Source organism: Salvelinus alpinus, chromosome 15 (assembly GCF_045679555.1).
Source record: "Salvelinus alpinus chromosome 15, SLU_Salpinus.1, whole genome shotgun sequence".
Taxonomy (NCBI): domain Eukaryota; kingdom Metazoa; phylum Chordata; class Actinopteri; order Salmoniformes; family Salmonidae; genus Salvelinus; species Salvelinus alpinus.
Window position 1 is genome coordinate 14,887,436 of NC_092100.1, and position 19,629 is coordinate 14,907,064.

A 19,629-nucleotide genomic window follows, 5' to 3' on the forward strand; every position below is an offset into this window, starting at 1 on the left:
AAAGAGAGAGATAGAAAGAGAGAGAGAGAGATAGAAAGAGAGATAGAAAGAGAGAGATTGATAGAAAGAGAGAGATAGAAAGAGAGAGATCGATAGAAAGAGAGAGAGAGAGAGAAAGAGAGAGATAGAAAGAGAGAGAGAGAGATAGAAAGAGAGATAGAAAGAGAGAGCTTGATAGAAAGAGAGAGATAGAAAGAGAGAGATCGATAGAAAGAGAGAGAGATAGAAAGAGAGAGAGAGAGAGAAAGAGAGAGATAGAAAGAGAGAGAGAGAGAGATAGAAAGAGAGATAGAAAGAGAGAGAGAGAGAGATAGAAAGAGAGATAGAAAGAGAGAGAGAGAGAGATAGAAAGAGAGAGAGAGAGAGATAGAAAGAGAGAGAGAGAAAGAGATTGGTAGAAAGAGAGAGAGATAGAAAGAGAGAGATAGAAAGAGAGAGAGAGATAGAAAGAGAGAGATCGATAGAAAGAGAGAGATCGATAGAAAGAGAGAGAGAGAGAGATAGAAAGAGAGAGAGAGAGAGAGAGATAGAAAGAGATAGAAAGAGAGATAGAAGAGAGAGAGAGAGAGATAGAAAGAGAGAGAGAGAAAGAGAGAGATAGAAAGAGAGAGAGAGAGAAAGAGAGAGAGAGAGAGAGAGAGATAGAAAGAGAGAGAGAGAGAGAGAGAATTACATGCAAGCAAATCATGAGAAAACAAAAAGATAATTACTTGACACATTGGAAAGAATTAACAAAAAAACAGAGCAAACTAGAATGCTATTTGACCCTAAACAGAGTACGCAGTGGCAGAATACCTGACCACAATGACTGACCCAAACTTAAGGAAAGCTTTGACTATGTACAGACTCAGTGAGCATAGCCTTGCTATTGAGAAAGGCCGCCGTAGGCAGACATGGCTCTCAAGAGAAGACAGGCTATGTGCACACTGCCCACAAAATGAGGTGGAAACTGAGCTGCACTTCCTAACCTCCTGCCCAAATGTATGACCATATTAGAGACACATATTTCCCTCAGATTACACAGATCCACAAAGAATTTGAAAACAAACCCAATTTTGATAAACTCCCATATCTACTGGGTGACATTTAAGTGTGCCATCACAGCAGCAAGATGTGTGACCTGTTGCCACAAGAAAAGGGCAACCAGTGAAGAACAAACACCATTGTAAATACAACCCATATTTATGCTTATTTATTTTCCCTTGTGTACTTTAACCATTTCTACATTGTTACAACACTGTATATATACATAATATGACATTTGGAATGTCTTTATTGTTTTGAAACTTCTGTATGTGTAATGTTTACTGTTAATTTTTATTGTTTATTTCACTTTTGTATATTATCTACCTCATTTGCTTTGGCAATGTTAACACATGTTTCCCATGCCAATAAAGCCCCTTGAATTGAGAGAGAGAGAGAGAGAGAGAGAGAGAGAGAGAGAGAGAGAGAGAAGCACTAACTTTTGCCTGCCTGGTCACAGGCAGAGCAGTTTGGGCTGGTCACACGACACAGATTTGGTATGATTGATTGTTGCCTTATCTCAGAATATCTGACTTTGAACCATACCCTCCAGCCTCTCTCTCTCAGCTCCGGGTGTGGGGGAGTGGGGGGGGGGGGTGCAGACGAGCAGGGAGTAGGCCCAGGGATACCACTACTTGTTTTCCGCAGCCAACGGGTGGGAGGGGAAATATCTCGAAATATCTCGACTCACAGCAGGTCCCAAATTTCTAGGAAGACGACCCACCTGTAACGTTTCGGGGAATATTGACTTACTTCCCTTTTGCTTGACAAGACGGCGTGAGATACGCTTGTTTGACGTGTGTGTTTGTTAGCAATTAGATAAGCGCTCACAGTGCACAGACAACACAAGGGTCAAATGAGAACTCAATCAAAACAAAATCCTAGAGGTAGACCGTAGACCCCTTGGTTTGGGACAACTTACTGAGGTTAGCCCTTGTGATGGTGCCCGTATGGTCTGAATGGAAGGTCAGGCGGTACTTAGTGACTTCTTTCCCTTTTGTTCTGTCCCCCCCCCCCCCTCCCTCCAAGTCCAAGCACGGACAAAAGGAATCTTTAAACAATATTCAATATTTCACGCCAGAGCGCTAAGTTCTCCGGGGCCAGACGCCGTCTATGTCTGTGTGAAGTAATATGAGCCGTCCATTAGGAGAGGGAGGCCCCCCTCAGTTCCAATACATTTGGGTTCAGGGGGTGAGGCTGGCGATGGAGACTAAATAACACACACAAAGAATGATGGGAGAAAACTGGTGCTCGTGATTAGAAGGGGCCTCAGAAAAAGAGAAAAAGACATTCATTTAAATGTGCGTATACGTGAACAGGAGTTTCTCCTTTCTTGTTTGGAAATGTTGACCAATTAGCTTGGTTGCCGAGAGTCTCGTTCCCAGACGGTTTCACGACTAATCAAGTGCCGCTTTTGTCTCCCCTCTGAAAACAGTTTTGTGGCTGAAGTGCCGTAATGCCTGGCGGTCGAGAATGCCCTTGTGTCAGACATACTGGTCTAACAAAACTAACAAGCAGCAAGCATATCTATCTGGGAGTGGCCACACAATCGAATGGGTATCTCGTAAAAGGTGCCATATTAATTTCCTAAAAACAAAACGCACCACACTGATCCACTCTTTGAGAACAGCGGACCTAAAGTGAGGGGAGGGTTCTTTCTTTCTGTCCCTCATTCATGGCAGAGTGGGGAGCTTTTCGGTGAAATCACCGTGCAAGAGAAGGTGAGTAAGAGAAAGAGGTGTGAGTCATGATTTGACAGTAGGTTTCCTCATTAGGACACACAAGCCATACAGACCTACAGCATCTCTCCCCTTCCTCTCGTCTCAGTAGCCTTTAGGATGGCTTGGAGCTGGGAAGCACTTCAGGAATGGAAAAAACAATATCCCAACTTCCCTATGCCTGGCTGCCTTTATTTTTTCTCCTTCAGAAAGGTAGCTTGGTCCCGAGCTTGTTGTTTTTCCCCGGCATGCCAGGACAAGCAACGTTTACATTCGCTCCTGACGCAAGCCAGGGAAGCGTAATTGCTAATGTGTTGGGTTGATGCTCAATGTTTTCTTGAAGAAGCGCCCAACCTCTCCCCTGAACTAAACAAGGGGGTTCAGTGTGCGCCGTGCCAGGGCCTTGTGGCTTGGCAAGACGTAGCACCACAGCCATAGTATCCTTATTGACGTATTCATTTCTATTGCCCTGCTCCGCATACACAGATGGAACGACCAATTGCTGGCGGGAAAAAAATGCAATAATTTAAAAATAAAAGGACTCCACACTTACGCCCCCCCACCCCTCCAACACACACAAGTGCCCCCCCACTCCCACACTTCACTTGTCAATAATTAAAAACCAACATCTGACAATCTGAACGGAAACCAATCGGGGGAAGAAAACAACAACAATGAGGTGAAATGCAAGCATGCTCACGACGTCATGTCAGCGGCCCTCGTTACAAAATGTCCGCTTCGTATGGCTTCTCCTCCTGGACACTGTCCAAAGAGGCAGGACAGTTTTTTTCAAATATGCCAAGGGGAGAGCAGCTCCCCCGTCTCTCCTCCACTCTGGGGCTTTGGGATGGCTCACTGTCAAATCCCCAGCTCTGCTGCTAAACTTACCCACCAAGCACAGTCCATTTGTTAACCTAACGACTACCGTCCTCATCAATCACGCTTAGGGTAACTTTGGAGTTTGCCTGGTTCTTCTGTCCGTAATAACCACAGGCCTCTCCGTCCACACATCTCTGGCCATGCAGCCTAACTGCAGTTGTTTTTGGGAGAAAGCTGCTGGGGATTGAAACAGTAGATGCAGTGTTCCAGATGGATACTTCCCAGGCTGGATTTTCCCTCTCCATCCAGTGCATCACGAGGAGGAGCGGATCACTCACTCACGGTTTAATCACTGCAGGGTGAGCAGAGCAGAGCGGGAGACCCTGGGACTGTGGGCCCACTGGCAGACGGCTGGCCTGACCTCCATTCTTAACTACAGAGCAGAGAGACAGGACCTGCACTAGTCTATACACACTGCATGCACACACACACACACACACACCTCCCCCCCAAAGGTCTATCAGCTCATTTGAATGAATATACAGTACCTGCAAATATTGTTAAATATAATGTAAATATAATGGGGTAACATGTCAGTTGGAGCGCAGAAGAAATACATCTGTGTTGAACTGCACAGCAGATGGGAAGAAATGGTTTAAGGACAGAGCGTTGATTCAAGAAGAATTCTCCACTATAACACAACAGCTAAAAACAACACTTGACTGAACACACTCACTAAGACATGCATTGCAAACATACACACACGATGCGAGAGGAACCAGTTCAGCAAACCCCTAGTCTTCTATATTTTACCAGCCATAAGGTAGTTTATTTTTCACTTCTTTCACCATCTGTAGCAACTTTCCCCTACAGACGGCCACAGCTGTTCCGTTTCATGTCTGCAGTCTCTTTTATATGCCGTCCCAAATGGGTTCACCACACAATAGAGGCTCGTCAGTAGATCACATGGTCTCAGTTTCTTGCCTTGGCACTGAACCAGTTCAGACCTCTTCAAGATAAAAGGACAGCAGTGCCCCCACCGCAACGGACAGAAAAATTACACAATTCTAAGAATGCATTTGTAATGCTGGAAATCGGCTTCCCTCTTCATCCTCCGGTGTCCACTCTGCCAGTTTTCTGACTGAACCCCCAATGCTCACCCGATTTTGCATGTTACTAGCCTTGTGGCTATGCTCCCTCTGAGAACAACTATTCAGAAGAAGAATAGCACACCTGTTTGGACTGATGAATATTCACCCAGGCTCTCAAACCTGTAGGTTTTCACTCCAACCGTGTTACTGTAGAGCTACCCTCCTGTAGGTTTTCACTCCAACCATGTTACTGTAGAGCTACCCTCCTGTAGGTTTTCACTCCAACCATGTTACTGTAGAGCTACCCTCCTGTAGGTTTTCACTCCAACCATGTTACTGTAGAGCTACCCTCCTGTAGGTTTTCTCTTCAACCATGTTACTGGAGAGCTACCCTCCTGTAGGTTTTCTCTCCAACCATGTTACTGTAGAGCTACTCTCCTGTAGGTTTTCACTCCAACCATGTTACTGGAGAGCTACCCTCCTGTAGGTTTTCACTCCAACTCTAATCTAGCACACCTGATTATAATAATTAGCTGGTTGATAAACTGAATCAGTTAATTACAACAAAAACCTCCAGGAGGGTCTCTCTACTACCAGAACAGGGTTGGAGAGCCCTGGTGTAAACCTCCAGTAAGGAGGTTCTCTCTCCAGGAACAGGGTTGGAGACCTCTAGTATATACCAATAAAGGCCCTTTTATTTTGGAAAAAAATGTTACCCCCTTTTTTCTACCCAATTTTGTGATTACGATCTTTCTCATCGCTGCAAGTCCCCAACGGGCTCGGGAGAGGGGAAGGTCGAGTCATGCATCCTCCGGAACATGACCCGCCAAACCGAGCTTCTTAACACCCGTTTGCTTAACCCGGAAGCCAGCTGCACCAATGTGTCGGAGGGAACACCGCTGAACTGATGAACGAAGTCAGCCTGCAGGCGACGGCCCGCCACAAGGAGTCGCTAGAGTGCAATGAGCCAAGTAAAGCCCCCCCCCGGCCAAACCCTCCCCTAACCTGGACGACGCTGGGCCAATTGTGCGCCGCCCTATGGGATCGAACACCAGGTTGTAGTGACGCCGCAACACTGCGATGCAGTGCCTTAGACCGCTGTGCCACTCAGGAGGCCATAAAGGACCAATTTTATTCTGTAAATGTAATCTTATCACGTGTAAGAGAAACAAATCTCGTCCGTTTGCACTGGGCCGGCTGGAAAGTGGCAGCTGAAGTGAGAGAGCTAGGGCGCTGGGTGGCGGGAGATGAGCCTCTCTCAGTTGCTAAGATCCCCCATAAAGACAGTTACGCTATTTCCCTACTGACTGGCACAAATCACCGGCTGCAGCACATTCCTGTAGCTCCCTCGACAAAGACGGGAGAGGAACTGACATTTAAACACAGTGAATACTGAGATTCTGGGCCTGACCCTTTTGTCTCTTCCTCCCCTTTCCTACCCCTCGCTGCCACATTCGTTGGTGTGTGTGTCTGTATCTGTGTGGTTTAAAAAGTACATCAGTTTGCGCCACCGACACGCCGTCATGTGGCATGGCAAATTAATGCGCAGGACAACAAGTGGAATATTCCAAGACAGGCGACAAGATGAATGGCTTGTTTCTACCTCTCTGCGTTCGCTTTGACCCATGTACAGCTACGTAGCGCTCGCTTGGCAACAAAAAAAATGAATCCCGGCGGTAATTAGATGATTAGCACAGTTTTCCCCCGCTCGGGCCTGAACAGCATATGAGCTGTCTGCCCACCATTCAAATGAAGTCCTCATCAAGTCCTAATACAATCACAGTGCATACAATAAAGACTGAGCAATGACTAGCGCTGAGGCTAGAGGGGAGATAAAGACAATGGGACTCTTGTTGAATGGCATGTGGGTACAAAGAGTCCATTCTCAGAAGTTAGCCAAAGCTGCTGTTCTGAATCGGGAAGAGACGTCTGTGTCCTGAATTCCTGAATGTTCTTAGCCGTTAGGGAGAGCTATAGTTCGACACATGCAGTTCCTAGGCTTTAACTCCTTAAAACCAGACAGGCCACAAAAAACAGACAAAGAAAAGCAAATATCCAACATGGAGGAGAGGAGAAAATATCAGTCCTGCAGATTTGAGGCCTGCAGATTCCTGTCAGCCTAGGTCTCATAGATAACCACCGTATCTCATGAACAAAGAAGAAAGAGAACAGCGAGCTTCAGAAAGCTTGGCACATGCCTCCGTCTCCCCCTCTCTGCTGCTGGGGATGTCTTGGGGTGACTGGGGCATTAATGCAGAATTAATTAGCCCAACTTCCCCATTGCCAATCCCCCCATCCGTCCGTCTGCCCCATTGAGACAGCATCCCCTCTCTAAACACATGCCAGACCAGCACACACTATGCTACACTAACGCTAATGCTACGTAGCCTAGCCTCTGCTGCTCAAAGCTGGCATTGTCATTTAATGAGCTAATCTCTTTTATGTTTCGCATATTGAAAGGTATTAGGATTTAAAATGTTGTGGTATCACCCAAATGCGCTGGTTTGTTTAGAGAGAGAATGAGTTTTTGCTTATCAAATGAACAACAAAGAAATTGACAAAGACGAAGGGATAGAAGATCCTCAAAGCAGTCAAGATGACAAATTGGCCAGCACATTTGTTTTTGTTTTGTGATCATTCCTTCCTCAAAATCTTTGACTGGAACCAGACAATATGTTCCCAAACTGTACATTTCTAAGGATATCGGGGAGAGCTCAGCGTTGACAATGCACTTTAAACAGATTACCTGAATTTGCGGTGCAAATTAGGTTTTTGAGATATTTACCCACGTAGGGGGAACGCTGTTTGGCAGAAATCTTACAATGCTTCCCCATCTGAGAACCTTATCTGCTTTGTTTAATCCAATAAACGGCAGCGAAAAAATGGTTCAAAAGAAGGTCATATCCAGTGATATTAAACAGGCAGTGTATTGTATCAGATTATCTGATCCTGGCTATCTAATCCTGGCTGGGCTAGTCCTTTGGCACTGGGGGCTGTGCCAGCTGTGGGATTTCTCTAGCAGGTCATCTACACAAACCTGCTATTACTCGCTGATATCAAACGCTATGACAATGAAGCATTTTTATGAATGAGCCCCAACCTCATTTACAATGAATGGTACAGTATGTGCATGTGTGTATGTGTTTGTATCTCTGTACTTACGAAAGAGAGTGTGGTGACACAGTCATTGTTATAATCATAGCTATGGCAGTCGGGTGGTTAGTGGGATTTGGGTGGGTGGGTGGTGGTGGGGGGGTCCCAAGCCACAATGTGTACTACCGTAACCACAGCAAAGGTTGTGGTTTATCCCACAATCGCCTTAAATAGCGCCAAGTTATTGTAATTCCACATCCTGTGGAAGGGAAATATAAACCCGCTGTAACATTAGAAGAACCAAAAGTCAGCCGGTAGATATTGCCAGATTTTGTTACTCTCAGCAAAACCCCCCAGGCAACACAGCAAACCACCATCTTTGTGTGTGTGCACCGTTACAAAGGAACGGCTGGTGTCTTTTCCCTTTTCTTGTTTTCCAGCAGTGGCTGATGATCTAAACTGGCAGATAACTAGACTGGTGTGTGTGCTCTGTGTGTAAGGCCAAGTCCTTTCAAAACCCCTCTTTGCCCAACCTGTGGAGGGTTGCGCAAAACTCTCTGGACATAAATGCTTGCAGTTCCAGGCCAGTAAAACAAATGGATTGACTCTTTACTTTTGATCAGAACCTAAACGTTACAGTGCCTCGAGGATGCATCGTCAAAGCTAACTAGTTTAGAGAGATACAGTGCAAATCTGTTTAAGAGCTCAGAGGGAAATAGGTCAGACGTCTTTAGAGTCATTCAAACACACGCAAACTGTTTGTTCATCTCTGCCGCCAGGGTCATACAAGGTAAAGCAGCAATAAAACATATCTAACAGCAGCCCTGTAAATATTCACATACAGTTGAAGTCGGAAGTTTACATACACTGAGGTTGGAGTCATTAAAACTTGTTTTTCAACCACTACACAGATTTCTTGTTAACAAACTATAGTTTTGGCAAGTCGGTTAGGACATCTACTTTGTGCATGACACAAGTAAATTTCCAACAATTGTTTACAGACAGATTATTTCACTTATAATTTACTGTATCACAATTCCAGTGGGTGAGAAGTTTACATACTCTAAGTTGACTGTGCCTTTAAACAGCTTTCAAAATACCAGAAAATGATGTCATGGCTTTAGAAGCTTCTGATAGGCTAATTGACATCATTTGAGTCAATTGGAGGTGTACCTGTGGATGTATTTCAAGGCCTACCTTCAAAGTCAGTGCCTCTTTGCTTGACATCATGGGAAAATGAAACGAAATCAGCCAAGACCTCATAAAACAATTGTAGACCTCCACAAGTCTGGTTCATCCTTGGGAGCAATTTCCAAACGCCTGAAGGTACCACGTTCATCTGTACAAACAATAGTACGCAAGTATAAACACCATGGGACCACGCAGCCGTCATACCGCTCAGGAATTGTGAAAAACTGAGTTTAAATGTATTTGGCTAAGGTGTATGTAAACTTCTGACTTCAACTATAGATCCACTCCGTGACATGTTATCTCATCCAGCCAGTGATATCCTTCAATTGTATTGCGCACAGCGAAAACAGAGAGAAGGGTGAGGTGGAAATGTAGTTCAATCAACAAGGCCGAGTTTCTGTTATTTTTTATTAGAACATCATTCCTCCTAGCTAGCCGATAAATGTGCTGCTTTCTTTACTGCCACATTGCTAGCGATCTTACCGCCATAATTTAGGCTAATCAACCCGACAATGGATGTCTTTCTCCCTTTACAGGCCAGGGTCTCTCAAGCCAAATCACCCAACCAGTCCACAGTGAGGCCTTCACCCACCTTCACCTTCCTTAACCCTCACTCAACCTCCTTCACCCTCCATTTTGTGATTGCTGGCACTGCACGGCGGCAACTCGTGTCTCTCAAACAGGCCAGGGGTGGGTTCCCTGCACTTTTTATTGTTCTGCTGTTTGTTGAGATGCAAGACAAATTTCCCGAAAGGGACACACAATAAATAATTATTAAGTGACCATTATCTTGAGTCAGCAATCAAGGTGTGCATCAAAAGGACCAGAGTCTTATTAAGAGTAACTATCCCATTTGAAAGATTAGACAGTTGTCCACCAGATAGGTTTTTACAATACCCTCCAGTCTACTTGCTCTTGTCCAGAAGTGACATGAAGTCATGGTTAGCAGACTTAACAGAGCATTCAGTCTGACCACATCACAATAAATGGAAGAAGACGCAACAGCGCCTCTTCAACCTCAGGAGGCTGAAGAAATTTGGCTTGTCACCTAAGACTCTCACAAACAATTGAGAGCATCCTGTTGGGCTGTATCACCGCCTGGTACGGCAACTGCACCGCCCGCGACCGCAGGGTTCTTCAGAGGGTGGTGCGGTCTGCCCAACGCATCATCGGGGGCACACTGCCTGCCCTCCAGGACACCTACAGCATCCAATGTCACAGGAAGGCCAAAAAGATCATCAAGGACATCAACCACCCGAGCCACGGCCTGTTCATCCCCCGATCATCCAGAATGCTAGATCAGTACAGGTGCAACAAAGCTGGGACTGAAAGACAGCTTCTATCTCAAGGCCAACAGACTGTGAAATAGCCATCACTAGCCGGCTACCACCCGGTTACTCAATCCTGCATCTTAGAGGCTGCTGCCCTATATACATAGACATGGAATCACTGGCCACTTTAATAATGTTTACATACTGCTTTACTCAGTTCATATGTATATACTGTATTCTATTCTACTGTATTTTAGTCAATGCCACTGTCCTAATATGTATACATTTCTGAATTCCATTATTTTTGTGTGTATTGTTGTGAATAGTTAGATATCACTGCACTGTTTCACTACACCTGCAATAGCATCTGCTGTGTATGTGACCAAGAAAATTGAATTTGATTTGATTTAGCCATGGGACCACTAGTCTCACTCAACACAGTTTTCTTTCATCTGTTTTTTGCCAATAATACTTATCTGGGTGAAGAAAAAAAAAATATATAAATCTGAACATTTTCACAATATAATTTGTATGATTTCAACTACCACTGCAACAGTTAATCACCCAACAACTTTCAACTTTACAGAAAACTATCTAGGCATAAGCCATCAATGGCTACTATAGCATCATATATGGCTTGTAACATTTTAGTAATATTTTTCTGCGTTCATTAAATAAATGGCTTAAAGCGGTTAGTTCAGTCAATGTCGAAATGGTTGTTGGCTAATTTTAACCACCTGGTCCTGCTGCCCCCAAACCAAGTGAAAGTGGGCTGCTGGGAAAGTGAAAGTGGGCTGCAGATCACAGAGGCTTCCAAAGCCAAAGCTATCCAGCAGCTTAACTGGCTGCTAATGAGGGGTGATATTTGTCTAAGAGGTCAAATGCCTAGAAGATAGGGTCAAGGACCTAACATCTTAAGCCATGACCTTTCCCACATGTTGAGTGCTCCTGTGATAGTGACACCCGTTGCCGGGCCGAGAGCGAGGCTGTAAATTAGCCCTGGCCACTCTGCTTGCTCTGTAGTCAAAGGGGGGCCCGCCCTGACACCACATTGTGGCCCCCCTGACACCACATTGTTCCTAAAGATGACACATGATGTGACGGTTGAACAACGCACAGAAAGCCCTGGTTAAGACTGATATCCCGGCCCATTCCCCCACACACACACACACTCGCCACTAAGTAGGGGTAGGCATGTGGCATTATATCACAAAACTCTCCCAAGAATATACCATATTGCACAATAATTCACCAAGAGTAAGCCTAAAGATAATAAAATTCTAATTATGTTGTCAACTTTGCAAGTATACACACACTTTGCACAATAGTTGTATTTGAGAATTTTCATACCCTGATAATAAAAGTGGTCTACTAAGTTTGCTGTTAAATGGGTTGGTGGCAGGATAGTGTTGTCACGGGGGTCCCCTTCTTCCACCCCTTGCCCTGGCAGCAGTGGGGGATAACTTGCCCTGGCAGCAGTGGGGGATACCTTGCCCTGGCAGCAGTGGGGGATAACTTGCCCTGGCAGCAGTGGGGGATACCTTGCCCTGGCAGCAGTGGGGGATACCTTGCCCTGGCAGCAGTGGGGGATAACTTGCCCTGGCAGCAGTGGGGGATACCTTGCCCTGGCAGCAGTGGGGGATAACTTGCCCTGGCAGCAGTGGGGGATACCTTGCCCTGGCATTTAATTACTGACTTCAGCTGAAAAACCCCACCTTCGGCATCGGTGCATGAGGTCAGCCTCTCTTCAGATGGCTTGTAATCAACAGAGCTCTAGAAATGCTTCACTGCTTTAAATAAGACACGGGAAGAAACCTGATCCTGTGGGACGAGGCGACGAGAGACAGAGAGAGAGAAAACGAGATGGCGAGAGCGAGAACACACTGCAGACTTAATTCTACTGAAGGCATACCTCTGTGCTCTGTGGGAACCATCTATTTCTTCTCTCTCTTGTTCTCACTCAAGGCTGAAAAAAAAACTCTAACTTTAGGTATCAGAATGCTCACGAGAGCAAAGCGCCCATGACATTTTAGCCACAATGAGCCTCAGCAAATTGTATACTGAACAAAAATATAAACGCAACATGTAAAGTGTTGGTGCCATGTTTCATGAGCTGAAATAAAACATCCCAGAAATTTTCCTGACACACACAAAGCTTATTTCTCTAAAATTGTTTGCACACATTTGTTTACATCCCTGTTAATGAGCATTTCTCCTTTGCTAAGATAATCCATCCACCTGACAGGTATGGCATATCAAGAAGCTGATTAAAAAGCATGCTCATTACACAGGTGCACCATGTGCTGGGGACAATAAAAGGCCACTAAAATGTGCAGTTTTAGCCTCCCGGGTGGCGCAGTGGTCTAGAGCACTGCATCGCAGTGCTATGCTGCGCCACCAGAGTCTGGGTTCGCGCCCAGGCTCTGTCGCAGCCGGCCGCGACCGGGAGGTCCGTGGGGCGACGCACAATTGGCTTAGCGTCGTCCGGGTTAGGGAGGGTTTGGCCGGTAGGGATATCCTTGTCTCATCGCGCTCCAGCGACTCCTGTGGCGGGCCGGGCGCAGTGCGCGCTAACCGAGGGGTGCGGGTGCACGGTGTTTCCTCCGACACATTGGTGCGGCTGGCTTCCGGGTTGGAGGCGCGCTGTGTTAAGAAGCAGTGCGGCTTGGTTGGGTTGTGCTTCGGAGGACGCATGACTTTCGACCTTCGTCTCTCCCGAGCCCGTACGGGAGTTGTAGCGATGAGACAAGATAGTAATTACTAGCGATTGGATACCACGAAAAATTGGGGAGAAAAGGGGATAAAATTTTAAAAAATTAAAAAAAAAAAAAAAAAAAAAAAAAAAAAAAAAAGGTGCAGTTTTGTCACACAACACAATGCCACAGATGTCTCAAGTTTTAAGGGTGTGTGCAATTGGCATGCTGACTGCAAGAATGTCCACCAGAGCTGTTGCCAGAGAATTTAATGTTAATTTCTACACCAGACGCCTTCAACGTTGTTTTAGAGATTTTGGCTGTACATCCAACAGGCCTCAACAGCAGACCACGTTTAACCACGCCAGCTCAGGACCTCCACATCCAGCTTCGTCACCTGCTGGATCGTCTGAGACCAGCCACCCGGACAGCTGATGAAACTGAGGAGTATTTCTGTCTGTAATAAAGCCCTGTTGTGTTGAGAAACTCATTCTGAATGGCTGGGCCTGGCCCCCCACTGCTGCCAACTGTCGATGCAAAAATCTGCAAAAACTGAACAAAAGCTATAAAAATATATATATATATATATATATACACATATGATGACAATATGATGCTATGGGAATGTAAAACTAGGTACACATTACACCTAGCTCACTTAAGCTTCTGGAAACCATTTGTTGGAGAGTGGAAATTATTGTAATTAAGGTGCTCGGTTTGCCTGGTGAAACAGAGCTCTTTCCAAACCTTGCAAGTGAAAGCTGGTGTTTGTTGCTGTCAGTTGAGGAAGGAGCCCCCGCTGCCTTTTATCAATGAACATTTCTCTATCGGCTATTTGCACTGTACTTCACTCTCAGGGTGAGTTTTCATGGCACAAGCACAACTCATATCAAATAGTGAAAACACACATTTTTTAAAGACATTTTGAAAACATTTCTAGATAAGGATTTAGCTCATGGGGAAAACATGAAACCCTATCGAATTGATTTGTTAATTAGTATGTATTTTCCAGTTTTTAAAAGCCTTTGAATAGAAAGCCTTTGAATACAATAATTATTAACATGAGAGAAATCAAATATAAGGCTGATGGCATGCTGAAGTTTTTATATGTACCAAATAGTTAATTTGCTTGTGCTGAGCAATCGTGATGGAGAGAGTGTGTTTTGAAGCAGCTGACTCTGTCGTCACACAGTACCAACTTCTGGCCCGTCATAAACAGCAAAAGGACAGGGCAGTGCGAGGAATTTGGCAGATTTGTCCCGCTTTTCCCAGACTACTGCTGTGATGAAATGATGGTTGTCTGCTACAGATAACATTTGTGTCTGCATATTGAGAGGGGACGGTGCTGTGCGGTGCACTGTTGTTGGGTTTGGTGAGGGCAAGGTGAATCAACGTCCTTCAATACAAGTACATTTCTTTGTTTTGGTCGGGTGCTTACTTAATGAGTGGCCTGTGATTGTTCCTTGAAAGAGTGAAGCCAACTGCGTACATTACATTGGCCTGCGCTCTCTGATAAGGTCCATTTGAGCCGTTAACCCCATCCAAGTGTTTTTATTTTCGATTAACAGTACAACTTTATCACACGTTCCATTTCCTATGATCATATATGGAGTGAGGCCAACATTTATGCAACTCCAATTTTTAACAAATGTTGACTTGTTTAGAGAGTTGAGAAACAAAAGAGGGACTTACCTGCGTGAACAAAGTAGGCCAAGTAGAGGTCGAGCTCCTTCACAGAAACTCCAATGTGATGAGGCTGCACACACAGCCCTGGGTTCGAGCACTGTGGGGACTTCACCAGCCTTTCCCCATCAGTACTTTCGAGGGGAATACCTTTGAATAAAATGACCATGACCAAGTCCAACCTCCAGACTTTGTCTGCCTGACGCAGGCAGTCAATCCTCCTCATCTTACCCTTCTGGTCGGGGTTGGACAGCACGCAGCACGGGGGCTTCTTCCCGGTGACAGTGAGCACAAAATCCTCCCGAAACTCTGGCCGGATGTCCTTGCGGAGCTTGGCCAAGAGGCGTGATGCCCACTTCTGCTTGACCTCAGGCTTCTCGCTGAGCAGCTCGTCCTTGACCGCGCGCTCCTCTTCCTTAGACATGCGCTTCTCATGCTTCTTGAAATACTTTCTCTTGCGGGCCTGCAAGTTGAACCATGTGTAGGCAAACGCTCGCACGTGGGGCAACAGAGCTTCGATGAAAGGATGGAATTCATCCTGTGAAAGAGAGGACCACAGGAGAAAATAATTAATGATTTTGTGGTAACATACATTCATAGTGAAACATTTTGTTTATGTAATCGAATAAAATGCAAAGCAACAATAATCATTACAATTCATCTTGTGAAATCAGATTTACATTGAGTAAACACTAATTGACTTTTATCTGAAATACTCGGCAATGAAGGAATGCAATAAAGAACATGCACTACTTCTCTTTGATAGAATATCATTACAAAAATGACTTTTTAGAAAACAAACATTTTCCATTTCAGAATAATATGCAATGTCTGCCACGTTTGTATTTATGAGTATTTACGTCATTTTTTTTTTTTTTGCAGTTGGGCCCGTTTCATTAACACAAGGAGAACGGGCTAACGGAGGAGTTTCTCTGGACCGTACGGACAAAGAGGGAGCAGTGAAATATGGCCGTGTCTTGGTTCTCTGGCAAGAATGTGGGTCTGTGGGTGTCTGGCAGAGAGGTGATAGAAAAAGCAACAGCCGAGCGGGAAAGCTGAAAGTCTATTTTTAACTGTTCGCCATGCAAACATATATGCATGCGCGCACACACACACACACAAAGAGATGTACAGGCAGAAACGTTTAGCTCAGAAAACTGTTCCAAGACTGGTACATTATGTGGGTTTTTAGCAGGGAGAGCTGCCTGCACAGCTATTAGAGAAAGAATGTGGATAGATGGCATGTTGTGGATCAGTCCGTTACACCTGCTACTAGCACAGTCACACACTGGACAATATGCTCCCTCTCAAAATCTGGCCTCACAACCCAATACAGGCCATGGAAATGTTACAGCACGACACCACGCCAGAACGATGCAGCACAACAACCTCTTAAAACTACTCTCTCATATTTCAAATAGTATCGCGTCTGCAAACTCACACCAGAATATTTTTGACGAACAAAGAAATTGTAATAATAGATGAACGACCACTACCATTAAATATATTGAACAAACGATCATAGACAACACAATGTTAGTCTGGTCCCACTTTACTACAAGGACATTTGAGATTTTAAAAAATAAACAGAGCTGAGCTACCAAAGAGACGAAAGGTTACTAAACTCCTTTGTAGAAATCCTTATTATGTACTAAAAGCGTTTATTGCCGAATGAGAAAATAAAAGAGCACTGGAACCTGAAATCTTTCCCTTTATATAAAACAAATCCCCTCGGTACAGCACTTTAAGATATCAGCTGATCTAACAAGGGCTATATAAATACATTTGATTTGATTTGACACCATTTTAACTCAAACTTATAACTGTGCCAATTCCAAATACTCCGTTTCAATTTTGTCCCAGCATGCCACACTAGATTACGCTATAAGCAACGGAGCAGATATGCTTCTCTTCTAGGTGAGTGTTTACATGCATATGTACAGTGAGTAGGCTGTGGGTTTTATGGGGGGCAAGCTAGACTAGGCACGGATCTAACAGTACATTTTAAAATGCACCAATCAAATCCTAACAAATGTAAAAAATAAAAAAAAATAAAAAAGAGAAATCACCACTCCAAAAGAGACGTATTTTAATTTCCCAAATACACTCAGTAGAGGTTAGTGAAGTAGTGAGTGGTCTGGAGTAGGCTTCACCTCAGGTCATTTTACCACCCCAACCAGTGCAAAGTGTGCTCAACTACAGATGTAGGATCTTCATTTGAGCCAGTGCAAAGTGTGCTCAACTACAGATGTAAGATCTTAATTTGAGCCAGTGCAAAGTGTGCTCAACTACAGATGTAGGATCTTCATTTGAACTAGTACAAAGTGTGCTCAACTACAGATGTAAGATCTTAATTTGAGCCAGTGCAAAGTGTGCTCAACTACAGGTGTAGGTTCTTCATTTGAGCCAGTGCAAAGTGTGCTCAACTACAGATGTAAGATCTTAATTTGAGCCAGTGCAAAGTGTGCTCAACTACAGATGTAGGATCTTCATTTGAGCCAGTACAGAGTGTGCTCAACTACAGATGTAAGATCTTAATTTGAGCCAGTGCAAGGTGTGCTCAACTACAGATGTAAGATCTTAATTTGAGCCAGTGCAAAGTGTGCTCAACTACAGATGTAGGATCTTCATTTGAGCCAGTGCAAAGTGTGCTCAACCACAGATGTAAGATCTTAATTTGAGCCAGTGCAAAGTGTGCTCAACTACAGATGTAAGAGCTTAATTTGAGCCAGTGTAAAGTGTGCTCAACTACAGATGTAGGATCTTAATTTGAGTCAGTGCAAAATGTACTCAACCATTCATAGATTAAATAACTTTTTCCTCATCTTGATAAGTGGAAATACTGTACCTCTGACTGGGGTGGCATGACACCATCCTTTTCATCGAATTTCAAAAGGACTCACACTCCCTTGTCTCATAGGCATGAAAATTGTATTGTTTTAAAAACCAGTAAATGGCATCTCCAACTGAAGTAACTTCAGCCAATGTGCTATGAAATATAAATTCTTCATGGCTGATATGAGCATTGTTATCTGTGGTTTCTGTATATAATATACAGTTCCCCTGTCTCCAGGCCATTTGAACAATACCTGCATAGTCTACATTCTGCATTTTTGCTGCTTTTGTACATAAATAAAACAGGTGCCTCAACCACCTCATGTATAGGCCTCATTTCAATATATATAATCTGCTGCATTTTCATGACTAGAGTAGTGTATATTTACTGATAAAAGTGTGTCAGTAGAAAATGTTAAGTTAAACTTCCAGCTGTGAAGTTTGTTTTCTTTCTGTTCACCTTGGTGACAGATCTAATGTTTCCAAATAACAGGCCTGTAACAACAGCTCATGAATAACTGTCATTTAGAATTGCAATGATGGCAGTCCCCTCCTACTGACACCCACGCCACAACACAGAGGTACTTATGGGAGTGTGTCGATGAGCTTACTTTCTCCATGCCCACAACAGTAAACAGACTCAAACAGAGCAGACGCCTCACCATTGCTAATCAATTGGAGCAATTACACAAAGGTAAATCTTCGAACAGCCTCATGTAGGCCGCAAGGGTCATGTTTTTCCAAACCCATGCAACGTGCACAACTGTTTCTATCTCTGCATCTTCTCCACGTCTAGACACAAACACTACCATTTGCCTCGAAGGCAGTACGCAATGACAAATTCTGGCAATTATCAATAGTTTTTCTACAAATGCACAAAGAATGTCAATGTTCAGTTCTAGGTATAATATTTCATGCTTTGCAGTAAACAAAAAATATGGAAGTGCTTTAGGCCTGCCTGTCTTGTATACGATTCGACCCACAAAAAAAATGTATTTGAATCAATTGAAAGACTTTGATTATAAGTATTTTTGCCCAAATAAGATGATTTTATTACACACAGCGTCTTTTCAATATATCATTCAACTGTCAATACTTAAAATTTGCCAATTACTACAGATTCTGTTTTATCCAGCTGAGATGAATTGTAGTACATGTGAATTACCCTAGCCATGTTTCAAGAAATAAAACAGATTCAGGCAAAATGAGGATGAATAAATATTTTACATACTCAAGCGAGACATTTCTCCAAATGTCCCTTCTCAAGTTAGTGTCCATCAACTAGTATCAGGTTTCAGTCTTCTCCTTTGGGCCCATTTCCCTTATGTCTTGTAGTATATGCACTGTACAATCGTATTAAATATTAATAGATAAATATTCAGGACTTATCAGTAATGCTTGGCACTAGAGGTAAATTAGCACTAATGGTTTTGAAAAGGTCTTCCATTGTAAAGGTTGGCAAGTCCAGGACCAGAACCCATCATTGCTATTAAGTCAGGTACTTGTCATTTACATAAATTTGTGTGGTCATAGTTTAAAAAATGTTTGAAAAAAGTAGGCTATATCCCAAAATAATAATGAAAAGTACATGTATGAAAACATGAAATCAACTTAGGGAAATATGATCAAAGCTTAAATACAACTGACTTGAGACAAGGCCAATAGATAGGCCTATTGGTGGTCAATATGAAATCAATTTCAAAAATCAATTATACTATGGCCTTATGCAGCTATAGACAAATTAAAGTATTCCACACACACACAAAAATCCATCCGAACTTTCACAACTACAATTCAGTTTCTGCCCTCCAATAATGAGAAAAAAAGGAAAAAATATATATGTTATAACATTGTAATATGTGAACAATTATAGCTACAGTTAATAAGTGCGTTTTTCTCTCTGTTAATTTACATTTGTATATAGGTCCTCTGTTCTGTCACCTCAACAAACCCCTAACATAATGTATGGAATATAGATGGATCTTTTCTGTGTCTTCCTGACACGCAGCTGCAACTTTCCTCCTGGAAATCTTACATTTACCCCAGGCTACTCGTATTGAGACTATCTTCTCATCTTAAACAAAACCATAACTGTATTATGATACATTTGCTAAAATAATATTTCGATTTTTTTTAGGAAAGACAGGCCGATTATGCTTTTAAACATTAACGACATTTACGGATATGCAACTGATCATTAAGCAAGCTATTC

General features: G+C 43.6%; 1 protein-coding gene across 4 annotated transcripts in view; it reads right to left on the reverse strand.

The window, feature by feature from the left end:
• nfia (nuclear factor I/A) overlaps positions 1–19,629 on the reverse strand; it is a 272,699-nt gene that overhangs the window by 202,631 nt on the left and 50,439 nt on the right. For all 4 annotated transcript variants that reach the window (XM_071344270.1, XM_071344271.1, XM_071344273.1 and 1 more), the window contains exon 2: positions 14,592–15,120. In XM_071344270.1, the coding sequence (XP_071200371.1) occupies positions 14,592–15,120 (529 nt within the window). The remainder of the gene's footprint in view (positions 1–14,591; positions 15,121–19,629) is intronic.